We start from the raw sequence: 17,664 nt of genomic DNA, 5'->3' as shown, positions 1-17,664 counted from the left end.
GGGTTGCAATATCCACCTTGCCCCTCCCCATTCGCCAGCAGCTTCCGCGCAAGTCCTTGCCCAACTATTCCGATACCGGGAGAGAATCGAAAAGGACGAAAGAAGCAGCAGAAGGCATAACGCATTACAATAGTTAGCACAGTGGATCTAGTATTCAACAATAACTATCATATCTAAGGGAAATATATGTAATCTATAATTTAAAGGTATACATATAATGGAGAAACAGCCAGTAAACGGATTTTCGTCTATTTAAATGACAGATGCGTATATATCACACTTTTATAGACCAGTTTATATTATAGATCAACATAAAGTAATGCTAATGTACAAGTAATAAAGGGATGTACAATAGAATGACTCTGTTAAGGCTTTAATAACTATTGGGATTGTGTATCAGAAATGCTTAAAATCGAAACGCGAACATCATAATTGGTAGGCCAATAAAATCGCAGTTAAAGCAAACAGTGGGGGGTCAGTGGGGCACCACTGTGCATTGATTTCTGGAAATTATTGTAATCCCATAAGCGCTATCTCTCACGCCAGTGTGCGTGAGTGCGAGTGGGAAAGAGACGGGGCGCACGAGAGAGATGCCGCGAGCCGTGGGAGGAGAGGCGCATGCGTTGCGACCGCTTTACGCGATGGGAAAACATATGGAGGCCCAGCCCAAACGGTAGAACCAAAACTTAAGACACAAGACTCAAGCCCCCGGGACTTTAGAACTCAAGACCCGCAACTCTCGACGCTTTGTGTGTGAATGTGTGAATGTGCGAGTGTGTTGGTGCTTTACCCTTTATCAGTTGAGCATTTTCCTTATCAGTTCGACCGTTGACGGCCCGAGACTTTGAGAACCAACAGTTCACACCACAGCAGATCTCTGCTCTCGTAATTTCTCTAGGGGATTCGGAGAGGAAAGAGAGAGAGTGCACTTAATATTCCGTTCATTCCTTTGCCTCAGCTTGTTGTTGTTGCGGGAGTCCAACAGGCGTAAACAGCTGTAAATTGTTTGTTGACACACGCACAGCTGAGGTCAAAATAACAGTCGATTTTATAACTATATTATATTATACATATGTTAATAATAAAATTGAAATAGCCACAAACATAGCTAAAATAAGGCTAATTACAAGCATTTTTTTGTGATATAAATTTTTAGGTTTTAGTTGCTTTAATGTGAACTAAATCTGTGCCCGCATCTGTAAGGCGATCCTGTCAACGTTTTGCCTTATTGCTTTTAATTGGCAAGCCGAAGAATTTAAGGGCGGATGAGCGATTTGGAGAGGGTTATTTTTGAGGGGGCAAATTTATGGTGTGCAGCGGATTTTAATTTTATTCATCAGCCGATTTCGCGGAAGCCCCCGTCCACAAGAAAGTCATCGGAAACAAAGCCAAGGGAACTTTGCCATTCTTGTTGACATGACAAACCCATCGCGTTCTAGGAAATCGACACACAATTGGCACAAAACTGCAGTGGCAAAGTGCAACAAAAAGTGCCGAAATCAACAAGTGCGTGTGCCTGATAAAGTGGGTGATATTATACATACATATACATACATATGTACGATGTATGTGCATTGGATGGTTTTTTGGTGACCCACTCGATAGGGCATGTGTGCAAGACAATATTTCTGGGCTTTATCAAACGAAAGAACGACAAGGCAAACACAACACACAAATCCACAATCGCCAAACATGTGTAACGCTCCCATTTGTTTTTATTCCACTGATAAACATAGTGTGTCCGATTAAATCAACTCAACCATTTGTCTGGTCTCGTCGAAATGGAATAGGAAATGACTAAATGCTATAACTAAAACGCCTGTTTGAAATATTACACATTTTAATACAAACCTTTCGCAGAGCTCCGCCAATATATTGATTTGTATGCAAATTTGGGGTTTATTTGTGTGTTTCTCGTTCACAAGTATAACAATTGTGGGAAAAATCTTATTAATATAGATCTTTTTAAATCATATCAATATTGCGTGTATATTGGTTCAAAAGGCACTTCACTTCGCGGTTTATATTCGAAAAAAAGGGTTTCTTTTCGCACACTGGTTTCAAAAGAACATAAACAAAAAATTCCGCGTCACGGCCCAAAATCGTTTGGGTTGTGAGGAGTATATATGGCAATCATTATAACAATATATCCTCTTGAAAGAAATCAAATATCATCGTGTGATATTGTTTCACCACAATTTAACGCATGTTTTCGAGACAATTTTCGAAAAGAACTAACGGAAACCGAGACACAACCATCAGCGCGCGGTGTCGGTTGGAAAATTTCAAAAAATGGGTTGCCGCTATTTCTTATATAGGCTCTGCCGACGCCGCTGCTTCTCTCTCGCGACGACGACGCTGACGTCGCTGTTAAGCCTCTCGCGCCATGTTAACACGCACGCTGTTGGGAATTTTGTTAGGCTTTTGAGCGATAAGCTCAGACAACCAAGTACCTTAAGCTTAGTATATACAAATCTTAAAATATAAGATGAACTTTGTAAGTCTGTCTACCCTATTTGCTGGATGATTAATTATAATTTCCTTAATTATTTCTTTTCTTTACAGAAAAGCACTGCGTGAATTATGACTAAATCTGGTAAGCTCTATTCTATATATACAAATATTCTAGTTAAAGCTGTGCGTACATATATTTACATTCGGAGATTTTAATTTTGATTTTGGCGGCACAAACTCTCATCAAAAGTTTAACATTGAGAGATATTTTTTTACGGGTATGTTGTTAACAGTGACTGGGCCAAAATCGTGGAGAAAATAATTTGGTGGGGTATATTCTCGATAAAAAATTATTTTAAGTTCTTGACAACTTGTAATGAACTTGTTTAATGCTGGGCTTTATTATTTATTTTTGTATGGCGAAAGGGGTTAGAGCCCCTTTGCTACACCTCTTGAGTTTATGTTGTTACAGTTCTTATACCTTTAACAACGCTCTCCGATTAAGTGCTGACACAGTCTGCTTGCTGTAAAACACACTTTGCAGTATATCAAAAATAACTAGTTCGCGTGGGGCTTCAATTTAAATTTTAATTCTAAGTTTATTGTTATTTTTAGTTTATTTTAAACGTTTTTTTTTATTTGATTACAAATTACAAAATTACAAAAATTAAATGAATTAATTACAAAAATAGCATGGCAAGACAATAAACATTCCATAGAAAATAAATAATATAAATAGGGACGTTAGCAAAAACCTGGCTCAATGCCCATCAAAATTCATGGTAATCATTTCCGCATCGACGTCGTGCCAAACGGCGCCATCTTCGTCTCCCTCCTGACCTGACCTTGCGGCTGGTGAGGAGGATGCCTCCCGAGAATTCTCTGCACCATCGGCACCCAACCATTCCCCATTCGATGTTCCACAGGGTGGGGCCAGTCCATTGGCGGATGGCTGGTTATTCACCTTAATGGCGCCACTTTCGTCCAGGACAGGTGATTCATCTATATAATTGGAACTACTCAATAAACTGATTCCTCGCAAAGTCCGCTCACACTTGGGATCTTTACTGCAAATTGTTTAAAATAGATACACCATAGTATAACTGCCCAAAGACCATCAACTCACCCCAATGCCTTGTAGTAGTATTCCAGCGCCTTGATGGGTTCCTTTTGGATTCGCAGTATATCGCCAAGATGGGTGAACAGATTCGCCTGCGGAAAGAGGGAAACGTGATCCTCGAGCAGTTTAATGGAGGCCTTGGGTGCGCCCTCGACCTGACAGATATCGGCCATTAGAGCCACCGCCGGCGTGTAGTTGGGATCGATCTTCAGTGACTTTTCGGCAAACTTGCGGGCAGTCTTTCTAATCTTTGGATCCGGTGAATGAAAGAGGGTGCGACCAAACATCTGTCGATAAAAGTAAAGAGGCCAATTAAACCATGTCACTGGAAGTATTGAGATTCACAGCAGTACCGTGAGGCTCCTGGGCGAATTTTTAAAGATGTGCAGTGTCCAGTTGCACATGGTATGGGCCTCCTTGAATCGCTTCTGAGCCAAATAGCTGTGGAAAAGTCCCCTATACACCTCGAAACGATATGGTATCACAGTTTGTGCCGTGCGAAAGGCCTCCGCCGCCTCCTTGTGCCGCTCCAACGAGATCAACAGGCGGCCGCGTAGGATTAGGGCTTCGTGGTGTCGGGGCTCCAAATTCAGGCATTGACCAACGAAACTCAAGCCCCGCTCGAATTTTCCCGAATCGTACATCAACTGCGCATGGACAAACCAATGACTTGCAGAGTACTTGACTTCGGAGGTCACCTGTGCATACAGGCGATCCATATCCATGCTCCCATCAACGCCCTCCTGACTACGGACCACCGCCAGCATTGCGATCGCCTCCACGTTGTCCGGATTGGCACTTATCGCTGACGCGAAGAGCTGCTCCGCTTGAATATAGTTGCCGTGGTAGTAGAGGCACCTGCCCATAGCCATCATCAGGTACTCATTGCACCGCAGCATGGTGGTGTCCTGCAGCCTCTGGAAAGTGCGGGCCGCGTCCAAGTGCTTGCAGTCGAACATCTGGGCGAGGGCTTTGATCCACGTGCTCAGCCAGTCGAAATTGCCGGGCACCGTGGCAGCTAATTGATATGGTAAAGATATGAATGGATTAGAGACCCCACTGTGGTAGATTGAAAGGACCATGAAAGGACCATGAAAGGACCATATCACCCAAGTTTGAAACTACTGGATTAATTTGGAAAATCTTGTGCATATGTACTACCGTGCATCACCAGAGAGTTGACCTCGTTGCCATCAACTCCCAGATCCAAAAGGGCCTCGATCACCTGCAGCGCCATTGGGCACTCGCGCAACACTTCCTTGTAGCCGAACAGGGCCTCCGACTTGTTGGGGTATCCGTATCCGGAGCCGTGATGCTGCAGCCTGGCCAGCATGAAATTGATCCTCGGCGAGCGCAATTTTGCGGGCACCTGGAGCAAAGTAGCTACGGCCATGCTGTGATTTCCAATTTCACGATAACACTCGGCGGCCCGACGACGCAGCTCCGCATCCACAAATTCCGGATAGGAACTTTCGATGGCCACCAAACAGGCGTTCTTGTGGCGCACCATGTGTCGCCGTTGGTGGATAATCTCCTCAAAATGCCTTAAAGCTGCGCGATGTTGTCGCTCCTTGTAGTACGAATTCACTAGATAGAGCTGTACCTGGTATTCCACCTCCAGAGTGGCCACATAGCGATCATTCTTCAGCACGGTTTTTAACAGTTTCGCCTGCCCAATTAGATTGTATTATATGGAATTATTTTTAAGATCATCATCGGATATTACCGCTGGAATAACGCACTCGTACAGCTTGTAATCGTAAAGCTTCTTAATATTGGCAAATAGCGCGTTCTCCATCTTTTGCGCTGGTCCAAAGACTGGAAGAAAAACTCGTGTAAGACAGGAATATCGAATGCTAATGCAGATGCTAGTCCATATCGTGATTTTCCGATATCGATTCGAAATTTGAATAGTGTTTAAAAGGTTCCAAACCTCGCTTACAAAGCAATTACAATACAAAGAGCACAATTCATTTTTGCAGATATTTTATTTTGAGATTTACGACGTCGGTCTTAAACTAAATCGCTAGGTAATGCCAAAAAGAGTTTTGCAACTACAATTGTGTATTATAAGTATCGCTCTAGGTAGCAAATGTAAATGGTATAAACTGTCTTTATTTGTAGGCATTAATTTATTTATATATGTTATGTATGTGTGTGTATTATTACAAACCATTTATTTTTTTTAACTGGAAGCTGTAATATTCAACCCGAGTTATTTACAACGCTTGCCGGTCGCAAATGCACTCCAGTTGCTTTACTGAATGTTATGTGCTGCGACAATACTTTTGATGCACTTTTTTCTGAAGTGAACGCAAGGAAATATACATATATTATCGTTTGGAGTTGGCCTAGACTATACAATGGGCTTACTCCTTGCGCTATACACAACTTTAAATCTTATACTATAGGGGAAAATTACAAATTGAATATACTTGCTACTCCCAAGAAAGCAAAACAAAAGCAAAGTTAATCCTCTGATGACTGGCCTTCTGGTTTCCAAAAAAAAACGAATACAAAAGTAGAATTATTAGATGCAAAAATCCACAAAAACTTGAACATTTGTACATGGAACAAAACGCGGGGAATACATTAAAAAACTATTTGCTCAACGATTGCCCGATTAGCCGGGTAACCGAAGCTCCAACAATACTACTACATCTTAGCCTAGGTCTATCTGACTGAAAAAACAGGACTGGGCATCCTTGAAAACTTTGGGAACTAGGGGTACTGGACGTATTCGATGATGACTGGAACACAGTGAAACATTTACTGAACTGACCCACTCTCGGTACGACATAATAATACCTATAGTGCGGGTATAACTACGGGGCTTATTCGATGGAAATGGCAAACAAAACCTTTAACAAAGCGTGGTTGAATATTAGAGGCCGACCAAGCTAGGCTATTTAACTATGCTTAGACATTCTTATAGAACACACGGGTCGATCCTTGATGCCACCTTATTTTCTGTCTAATCAACGTGGGCTAACTTATGCGAATCTCTTATCTAGGACAAACTACATATGTTGCCGCCGCCGACACCATTGCCGCTGCTCCTGCTGCAGTTTGCCCGCCAGTTTGTGCCATCCGATGCCGGGGGTGTGGGTGCGATTGCGATTGCGATTGCTAGTGCGGGTGCAACTGTAACTTCCTCATCGTCGTCCGCTACCATATCCAATTCCGCTCCCACTCCCAAAGCCCCTGCTCAGTTCGAGCTCGTCGTTGACTCTACTAGCTCCGAGCGGTTTGGGGTGTTTTTGCAGACGCACATGCTGAAGAACTTGCTCTTGACCTCCTCGATAGAATAGTCCACCTCGATGGCGGGATAGCTGGACTTCTGCAAGAAAATCGGTCAATCCGTATGTCAATTATAAAACGATGCAAAGTTACATACATTTTGAGTGAGGTTTTGACCACGCAGCATCTGCCAGTTCTCAAGCTTGTGCGCATATTTCAAATACTTTTCAAAGTCGTGCAATGCTTCGTAGACGTGGCACAGACCCAGGTAATCGTACTCCAGGCCAGAGTACGAGTGCCCAAACAGACGCAAGCCTGCAACAAAAATGCAAATATATGTAAAATTTAACAACGAATAGTTTTTCTAACAGTATGTATACACATACTTATATCAATGCTGCGCAGATAAAGCTGTTCGGCATCACGGTATTTCTTCATCTGGTAGTTGTATAGCGAGGCCAAATGTCCAATGGACAGGCCCACCTCGTAGTCAAAGGCACCCAGCAGATCTGTCTTGATTTTGATCGCCTTTTGGTGCATTCGTTCCGCCTCCTCGAAGCGATTCATCGTTTGGTATAAACGCCCCAGATTTCCATAGTGCTTCGCCGTCTGCACATTCACCTCGCCAAACACTTGAAGCGAGAGGAGCAGGGCGAAGTTATGCAGCTCCTCGGACTGGAGCAGCAGATCCTCCTCGTCCATGCCATCAGCCATCTTGTCCAGCGCAATCTCCTCCAGCAGAAGCGCTTTCACACGCTTTGCCGAGGCCAACATCAGATGATTGCTGGGCACTAGACGCTTCATGATATTCACTGCCTTGTCTACGTGATCCTGGGCACAGCTGAAGTCACCGGTGCTGTACTCGTGAACGTAATAGGCATAAGACAAATCCTCGTGGGCAATGGCCACGTGAAAGTTCATATTGCCAAAAATACCGCGGCGCACGGCCAGTGCCTCTTTATACACATTTACAGACTGGAAGACAGAGTCCACGTTGAGCAGGAAAAATCCATAGTCCAGCAGAGCATCGCCGTACTTCTGGTGCTTTGGGCCAAAGTGTTCGCTGTGGGAAAAAAAGTTGTCGAATAAGTTTTTAATTATAAACTGGATACATCGTGAAGAAGTTCGTTATGAAGCACCGATTGCTTGACAACTATTGATTTGTTTTTTTGCCAGATTATCACCGAAAAGAAAGAGAAGGGCAAAATGTTGTGGAATCCATGGAATGATTCGCTTACCGTGCGCGTCGCACCGCCTGGCAGATGAGCAGATTGGCCCGGGCAAAGTCCCGCTTAACAACACAGGCCTTGGCCGCCTGGCGCAGAACATCGATGGTGATGCTGTCGGGGATTAAGGGGAAATATGAGCCACCCATATATGAGGCTAAAGAGAATAGGAACACAACTCACCGTGGATTCGCAGATCCCCTTAGAAATCGCATGGCGAGACCGCTCCACATATGACTGTAGTTGTACTCATTGCGGGCAAAGTACATGGCGGAAATCTGAGTGTAGGCTATGGCCACCAGCTGGGTTGGCACGCGACTATTGAGCCATTTGTTCAGACCGATCAATTCCTCGTAGGTGCGCTGCGCCAGCTTGAAGTTGCAATGGGCCGCTTCTGCGTATAGAAGCCTATTCAGAGGAGATATATTTGATTAGTTTGTTTGATAATAGATTTAATAAATATATAAATTACCGCTGCAGGCAGTCGAGTCGCAACTCCAACCAGTGTTTGTGGGTCGGCAAGTCCTTCAGTCTTCCATTAAGGCATGCCAGCACGGTTATGCTCTCCTGCATCCATCCAGCCTCTGAGAGGAACGATCCGAGGCGCAGTCCCAGGTCGATGGCCTGCATCTCCACGGCGGGCAGCTCCTCGAGGTCAGAATCGTTGATCACAGTGGGTTCAACCGGGGTGTCTTTCTTCTGTGGGAGACCGAGTATGCTCAGAATATCACCACTGAATTCGGAACACAAATCACTGGTGCCGCTGTCTGCTTCTGACGCCTCCCCGTCGTAGATATACATTTTACTGAGGTCCGTTGTGCGATCCTCCGGTGTATCCTTATTCGTCTCCTTGTGCGAATCTACCGATTCCGATTCCGGTTCCACCTCCTCTTCCTCCTGACCGGCAACCTCATAGCGCGATACATAGTTCTCGCTGAGTCTTTTGGCCAGCATCTTCTTGCTGGCCATTAGTGAGGCCATTATGTGCAGCAACTGGCTGCGAGCAGCTGGGTATCGAACGAGTCGAGCGAACACCTCCAGCTGGGCCAGCTCCTCCAGCAGCGTGTCCTTCAAGGACTCCTGCTGCGACATCTGTGGATGTGGAAAAAGCGATTGGTTATTGGTATAGTAGTAGCATTAGCATTAGTAGTGGCAAAATAGGTCAGTAATTTAGTTACGAAACACTTTAATGTGGGAACAAATTGCTAATCGATAATCCTATTTGAAAAGCTTAAGATTTTAGTACTGGAGTCGCCAATAAAAAGTAAACCAATTCGAAGAGAAGAGAAGAGAAGAAAAGAAATACATCCAATCAGCGGACAATGGAATTTGCTTAGCCATTATCAGCAAGTTCAATGGCTCTTCAGCCAGCAGCTGCGCCATATAAGCAAGGTCTATGCATCACTGCATCCACCATCCCCCATCCGCCATCCCAATCCCAGAACGAGACCCACCATTTCCAAACAGGACAATCAAAGCGCGCTGGACCCATCCAACTGGTTGGTTTATTTATAGAGCCCCCCGCCTTCAATGTCGCTTCAGTTTATAATTTACACAGTAATTGCCACATATTATGACAATCCATGTATGGAGGAATCGAAACCCCAGGCTGGCACTGGCCAGCATTGTAGATACATTGTACACTCGCAACCACCTGTGGGTCTGTCGACTCGGGTTGCCTTCATCAGAACGGAATCCATCCGAACGGAATGCAGCGCCAGTTTATCCCTGGATTACTAAGTAAACTCATTATAAACAATAATTTCCGATAATTGAAGGTCGTTATTCGATATGTCGATCAGATCGCTATGATCGTTCAGTCAAAATAAACAATGGTCTCAATTGATGATGGTGAACTTTATCAGCAATCTATCCTTTAGCTTGTAGTATGCTGCATTATGTACATATTTGTAAAGATAACGATTAACGATCGGTTATAGTAAAATGTACAATTAAATCAGTGCCAATCATAATGTGTCAGAGAAATCTGAATGCATTGAGTGGGAGTGCTAGGCTAGTGAGTGTTAATCTACAATTTTCGCGAAGGCCTTGCTGCCAAGGGTTAATGGGCAGACTGGCGGGGTGTAAACAATTTAAGCGGAAAAGCAAACAAACACAAACAGACAAGTGTCCATACCCCCCATCGCTGATAATGGGTACGAGAGAATGGTAATTGCCAGTGGCGAAATATGTATGTACATACATAAATGTGTATGGCGAGTTCAGATAAGAACTAACTAGGCAAGAACTAAGTTAAGGTGGTAAGGTATCGAAATTTAGGGATCCTCACTCATGCTGCCAAGAATCTTAATGATTGAATGCGCATAGTTCCGGGAATTTAATGTGTGTGTGTATGCATCATTCGAAAAATAAGCGTCACAAAAATTTACAGATAAAAGCTGAGGATATGCTCTTAAAACGGAATTTCATACACATTTAGATGTACTAATAATAAAATAATGAGATGGTACCATAAGTTTTGGGTAACGTAACTTACGACATTGAAAACCAGGAAACGTAGGGGCATTATTAGTATTCAGAACCCAGTTAACCAGATTATAACTTAGCTATTGCCCCATACTGGTTATGATAATGGGATTCAACTGAGTTTTGGAGGGAAAGAAGTGCTGGCACTTACCATTTCGTAGACATCGATGAGCAGGTTGCGTGGCAGTTCCGCCAATCGGTTGATCCTGTCCAGCGCCGGAATCTTGGTGTTCATACTCCCGATGAGGGCCTGCAGCGACAGGTCGTATAGGGCCTTCGGGGTGTTGGGAATTGGATTTTGGATCAGGGCTGCGAGTTGTTGGCCAGCCATCTCGCTGATTTGCTGTTGATATTGCCTTTCTTTTTTATTTCGATGCTATCGCTGTTTATCGTTTACAGCGATGCTAACCTTAGGGGCGGGCGGGGGACTCGCGGGAGGCGTGGCACTCTGCAACAAGTTTCGATTTGTCGATATTTGTGGGAAATGCATTCGCACACGTGCCGCGGGTACAGAAAACCAAAAACAATCAAAAAACCAAAAAAATAAAACAAATTGAGCGAATAAGACAAAGAAAGAAAAGGCAAACAAAAACAAAAAGCACGGTTAAAAGCAAGAGCAGAAGAGGTCCACAACAAGATCTGGTTTTTTTCGAGTGTGTCTCGCACTTCACTTCACTTTCTTTAAAGGCGTTCTTCGGTATTCTGGTTTCTGTGTTTCTGTTTTTGCTTTTCGGTTTTCCTTTCTCTGCCAGCGCGCTGCTTTGCTTTTGTTTTTCGCTGCTACGTTTTGCCTTGCTTTGTTGCTGCTGCGATTGTTTTGCTTTTGCTCGAATGGGAATTCTCTAGCACTTACACAACTCGAAATCGGAATACATCTAATTGTCTAATGGCCCGTCGGCTGAAGTCGATATCGTGGCCCACGGCTAATGTGTTGGGGATTGTATTGTTTCTGCAGCACTTTTTCTTTATTTTCGTGTGTCGATTTGATGGAACTAGTGGTGGCAAACAGCTGGTCTTATCGATAGCCACTGCTGCGGGACTTCACTGCGGACCGACCGATAGATCGCAGTGTTACCTTACCGTAGGGTCCTCAAAAGTCTATTAAATCTTTATTAACCGTTTAGAAATATATTAAACTCTTTCTATTGCAAATAAAATTTGATTTTGTAATTATGCATAGTGTGTAGGCTGAGCACCCGCGATTCGGGAAATATACCATGTGCAAAATAATACTAAAACTGATGTAAATATTTTGGCGGTTTCCGGCAGCGTATTTTAAAAATTCTGATACTAAAAATAATAAAACAATAAAATAATGTAATAAATTACTTCATTTATTACATCACGTTCTTGGTGGAACTACCTAAGACGGCACTGCCTTCCAATCATCATACTTGTTACTTCAACCCTTATCATCAGCCTAGTCATCAAAAAAATCAATGGACTCATCCTCGATCTCCACCAGGGCAAAGTCGGAGGTGCTGCCAAACATCCACCAGTGGCGCAGAATGTTCCGGATGAGCAGGAACCGTGTGGTGACGAACTCAAAGAAGTGGAAGAACAGGGCACTGGAGGTCAGCAGGGCGCAGGAGGCGACAAACACCTCCTGGACGGTAAGCTGCTCGGTGCTGCCCTGATTCATAGTATCCATGCACTGCAGCACCTTTGATCATCAAGTTTTCAACTTAAAACAAAGCCAGTGAAACTCCAAGCTCAGTTGAAACTCACCTGCTGCAATATGATATGGGCTAGTGGCATCAGCGAGGCGCTAAATAGCAGGTGCTTCACAATCAGGCCGCAACAACGGCCACAGCAGAAGGTTCGGATCATCTGCTTCAGACTGACCCGCTCCTCCGAAATGTCAAAGACTGCATTGCAGACCTCACAGCGATTATCCCTTCTGTGCATAATCCAGCGCTTCAGGCACTTCAGGTGGATGTAGCCCTGCAAAGATCACCTGAATGCCGTAAGTCCAAGAAGACAATCCCATATGCAAGATTTTGAGATGCTACTAAGCTGGTGTCGGTAAAGGGAAGAGTATTCCCACGAACTGGAACCCTTGCCGGCGGTAGCAGGTGCTGTGTAAGGAACCACACTTACCACGCTGCCCTTGCAGTTGCACGGACACTTGATGATCTCCATGTCGCTGCGATTCCAGCGGCAGATGCGGCACGAGTTGCCATTCTCGTTCGCCGAATGGAGGCTCTCCTCCAAGGGACTTCGCGTTATCAGTGGCAGCATCCTCTGTCGAGCTGATGATATTTCCAGGGCGGCCATGGAGGCGGTGGGCGTGCCACTGGCCATCCGATGAGCCGATGCAACGATTTCCGGCAAGCAGTTTACTTCCGCTGCCGCTGCGGGAGGCGGCTGGGCGCTGGGAGGCGTGGCACTGCCGGTGGCATCCAAGCCGTTTATCAGGAGGAGGGCAGCTGCCTCGGTAAGAACGTGTGGATGATGCGACATATTGCTCGGGTACACAGATGTTGTTGCGTGAATGCAACGTATATTGTGGCGCCTGCACTGCTTGCAATGATTGTGAAAACTGCTTGGCAGTAGAGGCGCTCGTGTTTACTAATGTGGGTTACAAACCAAATTTTGAAAAACAAATTTTTACACCGGATTTTTCTGCGACATCTTACATACAACTTGAACGTTGGACTTTTACCGAGTTTCTGAGCACACCTCACACATAGTTTATTGCCAAGAAACAAACGGCATACTGTATAGCATTCCCAGTAGCTTTAATTTTACCAGTTACTCGTAGAGTAAGAGGGTATATTAGACTCATTGAAAAGTATGTAACAGGCAGAATTTTAAATGTATATTTGTATACCTTTTGATCAAACCACATATAAACACATTTTGCTTGGGTTTCATTTGATTTTTTTTTTATTTCTTTGCGGCCGTTTTATTGCCATCGGTTAGTAAATGTTTCGATCTCGTTACACGTACGTATTATTACAGTAGTTCATCAATGTGTGCGACGGCATCGGGACGTATCTTACATACATATATACTCAATCCATTGTCGATAACCGCCGGCAGGGTTAGTAACTGCTCTGCATCTCCTCTCTCCGCAATTAAAATTATGACAAAAAAATATATAATTCAACAATTATTTGCATAGATTCTGCTTCAAGTTCGATAACAAATAATAATGCGTAATCGTAATAATAGTAAAAAATAGTAAAGGTAAAACAAACACAAAAAAACGTACAAAGAGTCGGTTGTTCAAGTTCGACGAGCCATTTGCGCTTCAGTTGAAGAATATACAATACATTTATGCCGATTATACAATTAGATATTCGCAGGATGACGGCTACTTGAGTGGCTGCCACGTAGGCATAGGATTATTATAGATTATTATGGATTATAATGGTGTATGGGGGATAGATGGGGTGTGTCTAAACACAAAATGCCAAAGGGGATGCGTACGTATGGTGTATGCTTAAAATTTAATGAGTTTCTGCTGTTGCCGTTGAGTTGACTTGGATTTGGATTTGGATTTGGACTGTTCTGCTACTGCTGCTGCTGATTTCGATGGATAATCACTGACAATTCCGGAATCGGCGATATATGCTCTGCACGTAGACGAACACGCACTTCCAGTCAGGACGACTCATCTCCACCATGTCTTCCACATCCAGCAATGGTGCAATGCCAGCCTTCTCACTGCAAATTATTTACCATTAGATAACAAATATATAGCATACACTTGGGGACACCCCACGGTGCAGCGGGGCGTATACTTACTCAGCAACGCTGAAGGCCAGCTCAAAGTTGTGTCGTCGCGTCTGCTTGGTTAGTGTGGTGTAATCAAATGCATCTGGCAAGAAATGGTGTATCAGCGCACAAAAGGCCAAGCCGTCTGACCAGCTCGAGCTAAAGTTGTTTATTTGGACGTTCTGCGAAACAACACACATTCAGTTTTGTATTTAACGATGGTCGGTAGTGAACGGTAATAATCGAGCGCATTCATTTTTTGAGATGGTTGATTGATAATTGTTTTTTTTTTTTTTATTATGGCCCTTGAGCAAAAGCAAGAAGCATTTAGTTTGAGATTCCAGCCTCCATTACTAGATAAGACTAACTAAGCAGCTGGTAAGTGAGTAAAACTAGGGTCAACTAAATCGAAACAATAACAACAACAGCGGCAATAACTCAAGCGATTAAGCGAAATGGCCAAAAAGAACGGTAAGCGGTGATCGATAATAATCGGCAGCAAAAAGCGGTAAACGAAAACGGAAATGACAATCGTCATTCTATTTCTATTTCCTACATCATTTTCGTGCGTTGTGTTCGTGTGTGTGAGCGTGTGCGTGTATGTGTGTGCCTGTGTGAATGAGTTTTGGAGAAAGCTTTTAGACTCAGCCGAAGTTAGGCGCTGTTAGATGTTTTTGCTTAAGTTTATTTTGTTTGTTGCTTGGATTGTTCTTGGCTTGTCGTTAGATTGTTTGTTAAATAGGGCTAAACTAAAATAATATCATCAAAACAAACGGCAAACTCAAGAAAAGATTCTATAAACTAGGCTTTTTGGCGGTTGAGGTCAAAATAAGTCGATAACATTAGGAATCATGTAAGAAACACTATTTCGATTGCATTAAATTTTGTTGGCATTATTTCATAACTTTTACAGAACAATTTTGGCCTCAGCTGCTATAAATAATTAACAAAGAATGGCAAGGGCAACAAATATTGGCTGTGGCTTCGGCATTTCATTTGTACTTTAAGGGTTTGCTAGGTCATAGGTTTGTTTTTTTTTTTTTTGGTTTGGTTTAGGTTTTGGATACCTCATATTCCTGCGTTTTATGCTTACACCACTGCAGAAGTTGATCCTTGACAGTGGCGGCGCGCGCATTTAATGCCGGATCGGTAAATTTGAACAACGGTTGTGCCGAACCGCCGGGGGTCGTGGGTGTGCTTGTTGTTGGAGATGATCTGAACAAATGAGTCAAGGTTGGAGGATTGCAGACGTTTTAGCGAAACTCACACAAAATCGGTTCATCTTCATGTTGTTCTTAATTTCTGATTTTTGCAATTTATTTGTTTCGTGTTTTTTTTGTTTGATATTTTAGTTCAAATGTGTTAAATGTATTTTTTTTTTAAATTTTGTGTATGTGTATATATATGTATGTGTATAATCTTTGTGTTAGCAAGAAACAACAACAACAATTATTTAAATACCAAAAGTACTTGGCAATGGAACAACTAACGCGATGTTTTTTGGTTTTCTGACAAAGGATACTTAAAATTTTGGCTTTGGGTATTGGTGGCATTATTTATTTGCCGAAACAAAACAAAAAACATATAGTAATAGAGATAGTCGGGAGTAAAAGAGTAAAAGAGGGTAGTTCAAGTCCAGTTTCCAAAGGCTAACTAAAAAAAACAGGAATACGGTTGGTCTATGTACAAGAGAAAAATCACTTTTTCCCTCCCTAGATCTTTTCTTATCAATTTTTATACATTTTGTTTTTCTTGGTAGAGGGATAGACAATACTACGACACACCTCCATAGAGAACCAACACCAGAAATCGTATATGTAAATGTGTGTTAAAAGGAGGTGAAGATTGTGATTGTTTTTGTATCCATTGATTGTGTAAGTGTGTGATGTCCTCCAATAACCAATTGAATTATTTCAGTGATTACAAGAAAATTTAGGAGAAGCAATTTTACTTTAATAGAATGCCCGTATGATACCATAAAAAAGTGTGATAATTTTGAACATTTTTTAAGACCAATGGAGTTACAGGTGATTACTTCTGAAATTGCTTGCACTGCTTGCTTCTCCCATAACTTTCAAATCGGATGAGTGACCTGCACAAATGTTGACTTGTGTGTATAGTATTCATGCCCTTGCTACCACATATGTGTGTCGATTTTTGTATGTATATGTATATGGAATAATCTGAATAATCGTTGGGGTTTGGGGGGTATTGACTTACTTTTGCGCCTGCTGGGCGGCTGCCTGTTTGTCCAGCTGTTTGAATTTAGCCAAGGGTGAGATGTTTTTGGAGGCAGCACTTCCGCTGACAGTGCGTGTGGTAACTGAGGAAATGCGAAAATGGAAATGGTATCCTGGTCAATACATGTCATAGAGAACCGCATCCATTGGACTCACCCTTTGTTGTCGTTGTGGTCACAGTGGCACCGCCATCCTTGGACTTGGTTTCCGTTCGCTGTTCGCTGGACGAGGAGCTCTTGTGTTGGGCTGCTGTGTGAATAGAGTTTTTTAGGGATGCGGTTTTGGGTTTTTGTTTTTTTTTTTTTTTGCAGCAGGTGGAAGAAAAAAGAGAAGCAAACAAATTACATTGATTAGTTTTGGGGCATGCACAAAATCAATTACACAAAAAATATCAATAAGTTTTGGGTAATCAACTATTCTATTGGGTTATTAAAAACTACATGTGTTTTGTATCTCTGGGCAGGCAACAAAATTACACACTACGACAACGGGTCGAAAAATAGCACAAAAATTGATTTGTTTTCGTTTGTTATATGATATCAGCTACTACACAAAATTCAAAAACATATTGGCATTATTCAAGCTGCCACACACACTAGGGCTTCATTTTTTTTTCCCAGTGTCTGCGGTTTGGCATTCCCCACGAAAGGAGAACACGGAAATCACACAAAGAAACACTCAGAAATTGTCGCTAATGGTGTGGACATGACTGTGGCGGTGGTGGTGGTGGTGTTGGTGCTTCTGCTGTTCATGGGTGTATTTATGTTCTTGGTTTTTAAATACACAGAGAAAAAGTTAAACATTTTGAGCTTAAAGTAAGCAAGTTGAAGTAAATGCATACAAAATATTTACAATTTTAATGCATATATGATTTGCTATTCAAGCTCAATTTCAAGTTCACTTGTACGCAGTTTTAACGTACATTTTCCATCTGTGTAGTTATGAATGTATAAAAACTCATGCACAAAAAAAGTATTTACAATTACAGCTAAAAATCAATGAACGGCATGCTTTAAATCGAGGAACAGGGTACAGGAGCAGATCAGCAGATCGACAAAATATGTGTAGACAAAAAAACTGATCATTAAATTCAACACTGTTTCCTCATCTCATCTGTTTTGGGTGTTAAAAAAAAATTAAGATAAATATATATGTACAAAGGACGACAGAGAGA

At 42.7% G+C, this 17,664-nt stretch overlaps 5 protein-coding genes and 1 long non-coding RNA gene across 25 annotated transcripts in view; 1 reads left to right on the top strand and 5 right to left on the bottom strand.

The window, feature by feature from the left end:
- Nucleotides 1-2,283, bottom strand: part of LOC6524046 (GAS2-like protein pickled eggs) — a 48,458-nt gene extending 46,175 nt beyond the window's left edge. The window contains exon 1 of the mRNA XM_015189969.3: nucleotides 1,852-2,283. The gene's annotated coding sequence lies outside the window, so the exon portion shown is untranslated. The remainder of the gene's footprint in view (nucleotides 1-1,851) is intronic.
- An 866-nt stretch (nucleotides 2,284-3,149) lies between these two features.
- LOC6524045 (anaphase-promoting complex subunit 7) lies at nucleotides 3,150-5,410 on the bottom strand. Its single transcript, XM_002099878.4, has 5 exons — nucleotides 5,301-5,410; nucleotides 4,736-5,243; nucleotides 3,928-4,592; nucleotides 3,581-3,861; nucleotides 3,150-3,521 (listed from the first exon to the last, which is right to left on the bottom strand). The coding sequence occupies exons 1-5, from the start codon at nucleotides 5,370-5,372 to the stop codon at nucleotides 3,215-3,217; spliced, it is 1,833 nt and encodes a 610-aa protein (XP_002099914.1). The 5' UTR covers nucleotides 5,373-5,410; the 3' UTR covers nucleotides 3,150-3,214.
- Nucleotides 5,411-5,543: 133 nt separating this feature from the next.
- On the bottom strand, nucleotides 5,544-11,544 carry LOC6524044 (amyloid protein-binding protein 2). The gene is made up of 8 exons (XM_002099877.3): nucleotides 11,381-11,544; nucleotides 10,679-10,975; nucleotides 8,513-9,132; nucleotides 8,224-8,448; nucleotides 8,053-8,154; nucleotides 7,201-7,877; nucleotides 6,972-7,129; nucleotides 5,544-6,914 (listed from the first exon to the last, which is right to left on the bottom strand). Exons 2-8 carry the CDS (start codon nucleotides 10,856-10,858, stop codon nucleotides 6,783-6,785), a joined length of 2,094 nt encoding a protein of 697 aa, XP_002099913.1. The 5' UTR covers nucleotides 10,859-10,975; nucleotides 11,381-11,544; the 3' UTR covers nucleotides 5,544-6,782.
- On the top strand, nucleotides 9,145-9,901 carry LOC120321967. The gene is made up of 2 exons (XR_005561712.2): nucleotides 9,145-9,539; nucleotides 9,599-9,901. It is a non-coding gene; the product is annotated as an uncharacterized LOC120321967 (long non-coding RNA).
- Nucleotides 11,545-11,840: 296 nt separating the features above from the next.
- Nucleotides 11,841-13,218, bottom strand: LOC6524043 (E3 ubiquitin-protein ligase MARCHF7). 3 transcript variants are annotated; one of them, XM_002099876.4, is made up of 3 exons: nucleotides 12,628-13,218; nucleotides 12,256-12,471; nucleotides 11,841-12,190 (listed from the first exon to the last, which is right to left on the bottom strand). In XM_002099876.4, exons 1-3 carry the CDS (start codon nucleotides 12,988-12,990, stop codon nucleotides 11,948-11,950), a joined length of 822 nt encoding a protein of 273 aa, XP_002099912.1. In that variant the 5' UTR covers nucleotides 12,991-13,218; the 3' UTR covers nucleotides 11,841-11,947. The 3 variants fall into 3 exon arrangements, with proteins under 3 accessions (XP_002099912.1, XP_039232282.1, XP_043062785.1); XM_039376348.2 differs by having other exon boundaries at nucleotides 12,256-12,484; nucleotides 12,628-12,736; XM_043206850.1 differs by lacking the exon at nucleotides 11,841-12,190 and having other exon boundaries at nucleotides 12,324-12,484; nucleotides 12,628-13,198.
- Nucleotides 13,219-13,393: 175 nt separating this feature from the next.
- The window catches only part of LOC6524042 (microtubule-associated protein futsch), a 40,679-nt gene continuing 36,408 nt past the window's right edge, over nucleotides 13,394-17,664 (bottom strand). For 10 of the 18 annotated variants that reach the window (XM_039376253.2, XM_039376236.2, XM_015189958.3 and 7 more), the window contains 5 exons: nucleotides 16,647-16,739; nucleotides 16,471-16,573; nucleotides 15,318-15,465; nucleotides 14,281-14,432; nucleotides 13,394-14,199 (listed from right to left, as the gene is read on the bottom strand). In XM_039376253.2, coding sequence (XP_039232187.1) covers nucleotides 14,076-14,199; nucleotides 14,281-14,432; nucleotides 15,318-15,465; nucleotides 16,471-16,573; nucleotides 16,647-16,739 — 620 coding nt within the window. In that variant the 3' untranslated portion in view covers nucleotides 13,394-14,075. Of the gene's footprint in view, nucleotides 14,200-14,280; nucleotides 14,433-15,317; nucleotides 15,466-16,470; nucleotides 16,574-16,646; nucleotides 16,740-17,664 lie in introns of those variants that run through there. The other 8 variants (XM_039376223.2, XM_039376228.2, XM_039376225.2 and 5 more) reach the window with 5 other exon arrangements.

This window comes from Drosophila yakuba, chromosome X (genome assembly GCF_016746365.2).
Source record: "Drosophila yakuba strain Tai18E2 chromosome X, Prin_Dyak_Tai18E2_2.1, whole genome shotgun sequence".
Taxonomy (NCBI): Eukaryota; Metazoa; Arthropoda; class Insecta; order Diptera; family Drosophilidae; genus Drosophila; species Drosophila yakuba.
The sequence above is the reverse complement of the archived record's forward strand: the minus strand, read 5'-3'. Positions and strand labels throughout refer to the sequence as shown.

What these genes read in the sequence shown, in the direction of transcription:
- LOC6524044 (XM_002099877.3), bottom strand. Translation starts at nt 10,858, where the DNA reads ATGGCTGGCCAACAACTCGCAGCCCTGATCCAAAATCCAATTCCCAAC. An exon ending in TCTGCGCAGCATTGATATAA is followed by an intron (nt 7,130 to 7,200) that starts GTATGTGTATAC and finishes TTTTTGTTGCAG; the next exon opens with GCTTGCGTCTGTTTGGGCAC. An exon ending in GTCAAAACCTCACTCAAAAT is followed by an intron (nt 6,915 to 6,971) that starts GTATGTAACTTT and finishes ATTTTCTTGCAG; the next exon opens with AAGTCCAGCTATCCCGCCAT.
- LOC6524043 (XM_002099876.4), bottom strand. Translation starts at nt 12,990, where the DNA reads ATGTCGCATCATCCACACGTTCTTACCGAGGCAGCTGCCCTCCTCCTG. An exon ending in GCAACTGCAAGGGCAGCGTG is followed by an intron (nt 12,472 to 12,627) that starts GTAAGTGTGGTT and finishes TGATCTTTGCAG; the next exon opens with GGCTACATCCACCTGAAGTG. An exon ending in CCCATATCATATTGCAGCAG is followed by an intron (nt 12,191 to 12,255) that starts GTGAGTTTCAAC and finishes TGATGATCAAAG; the next exon opens with GTGCTGCAGTGCATGGATAC.
- LOC6524045 (XM_002099878.4), bottom strand. Translation starts at nt 5,372, where the DNA reads ATGGAGAACGCGCTATTTGCCAATATTAAGAAGCTTTACGATTACAAG. An exon ending in ACGAGTGCGTTATTCCAGCG is followed by an intron (nt 5,244 to 5,300) that starts GTAATATCCGAT and finishes CTAATTGGGCAG; the next exon opens with GCGAAACTGTTAAAAACCGT. An exon ending in CAACTCTCTGGTGATGCACG is followed by an intron (nt 4,593 to 4,735) that starts GTAGTACATATG and finishes CATATCAATTAG; the next exon opens with CTGCCACGGTGCCCGGCAAT.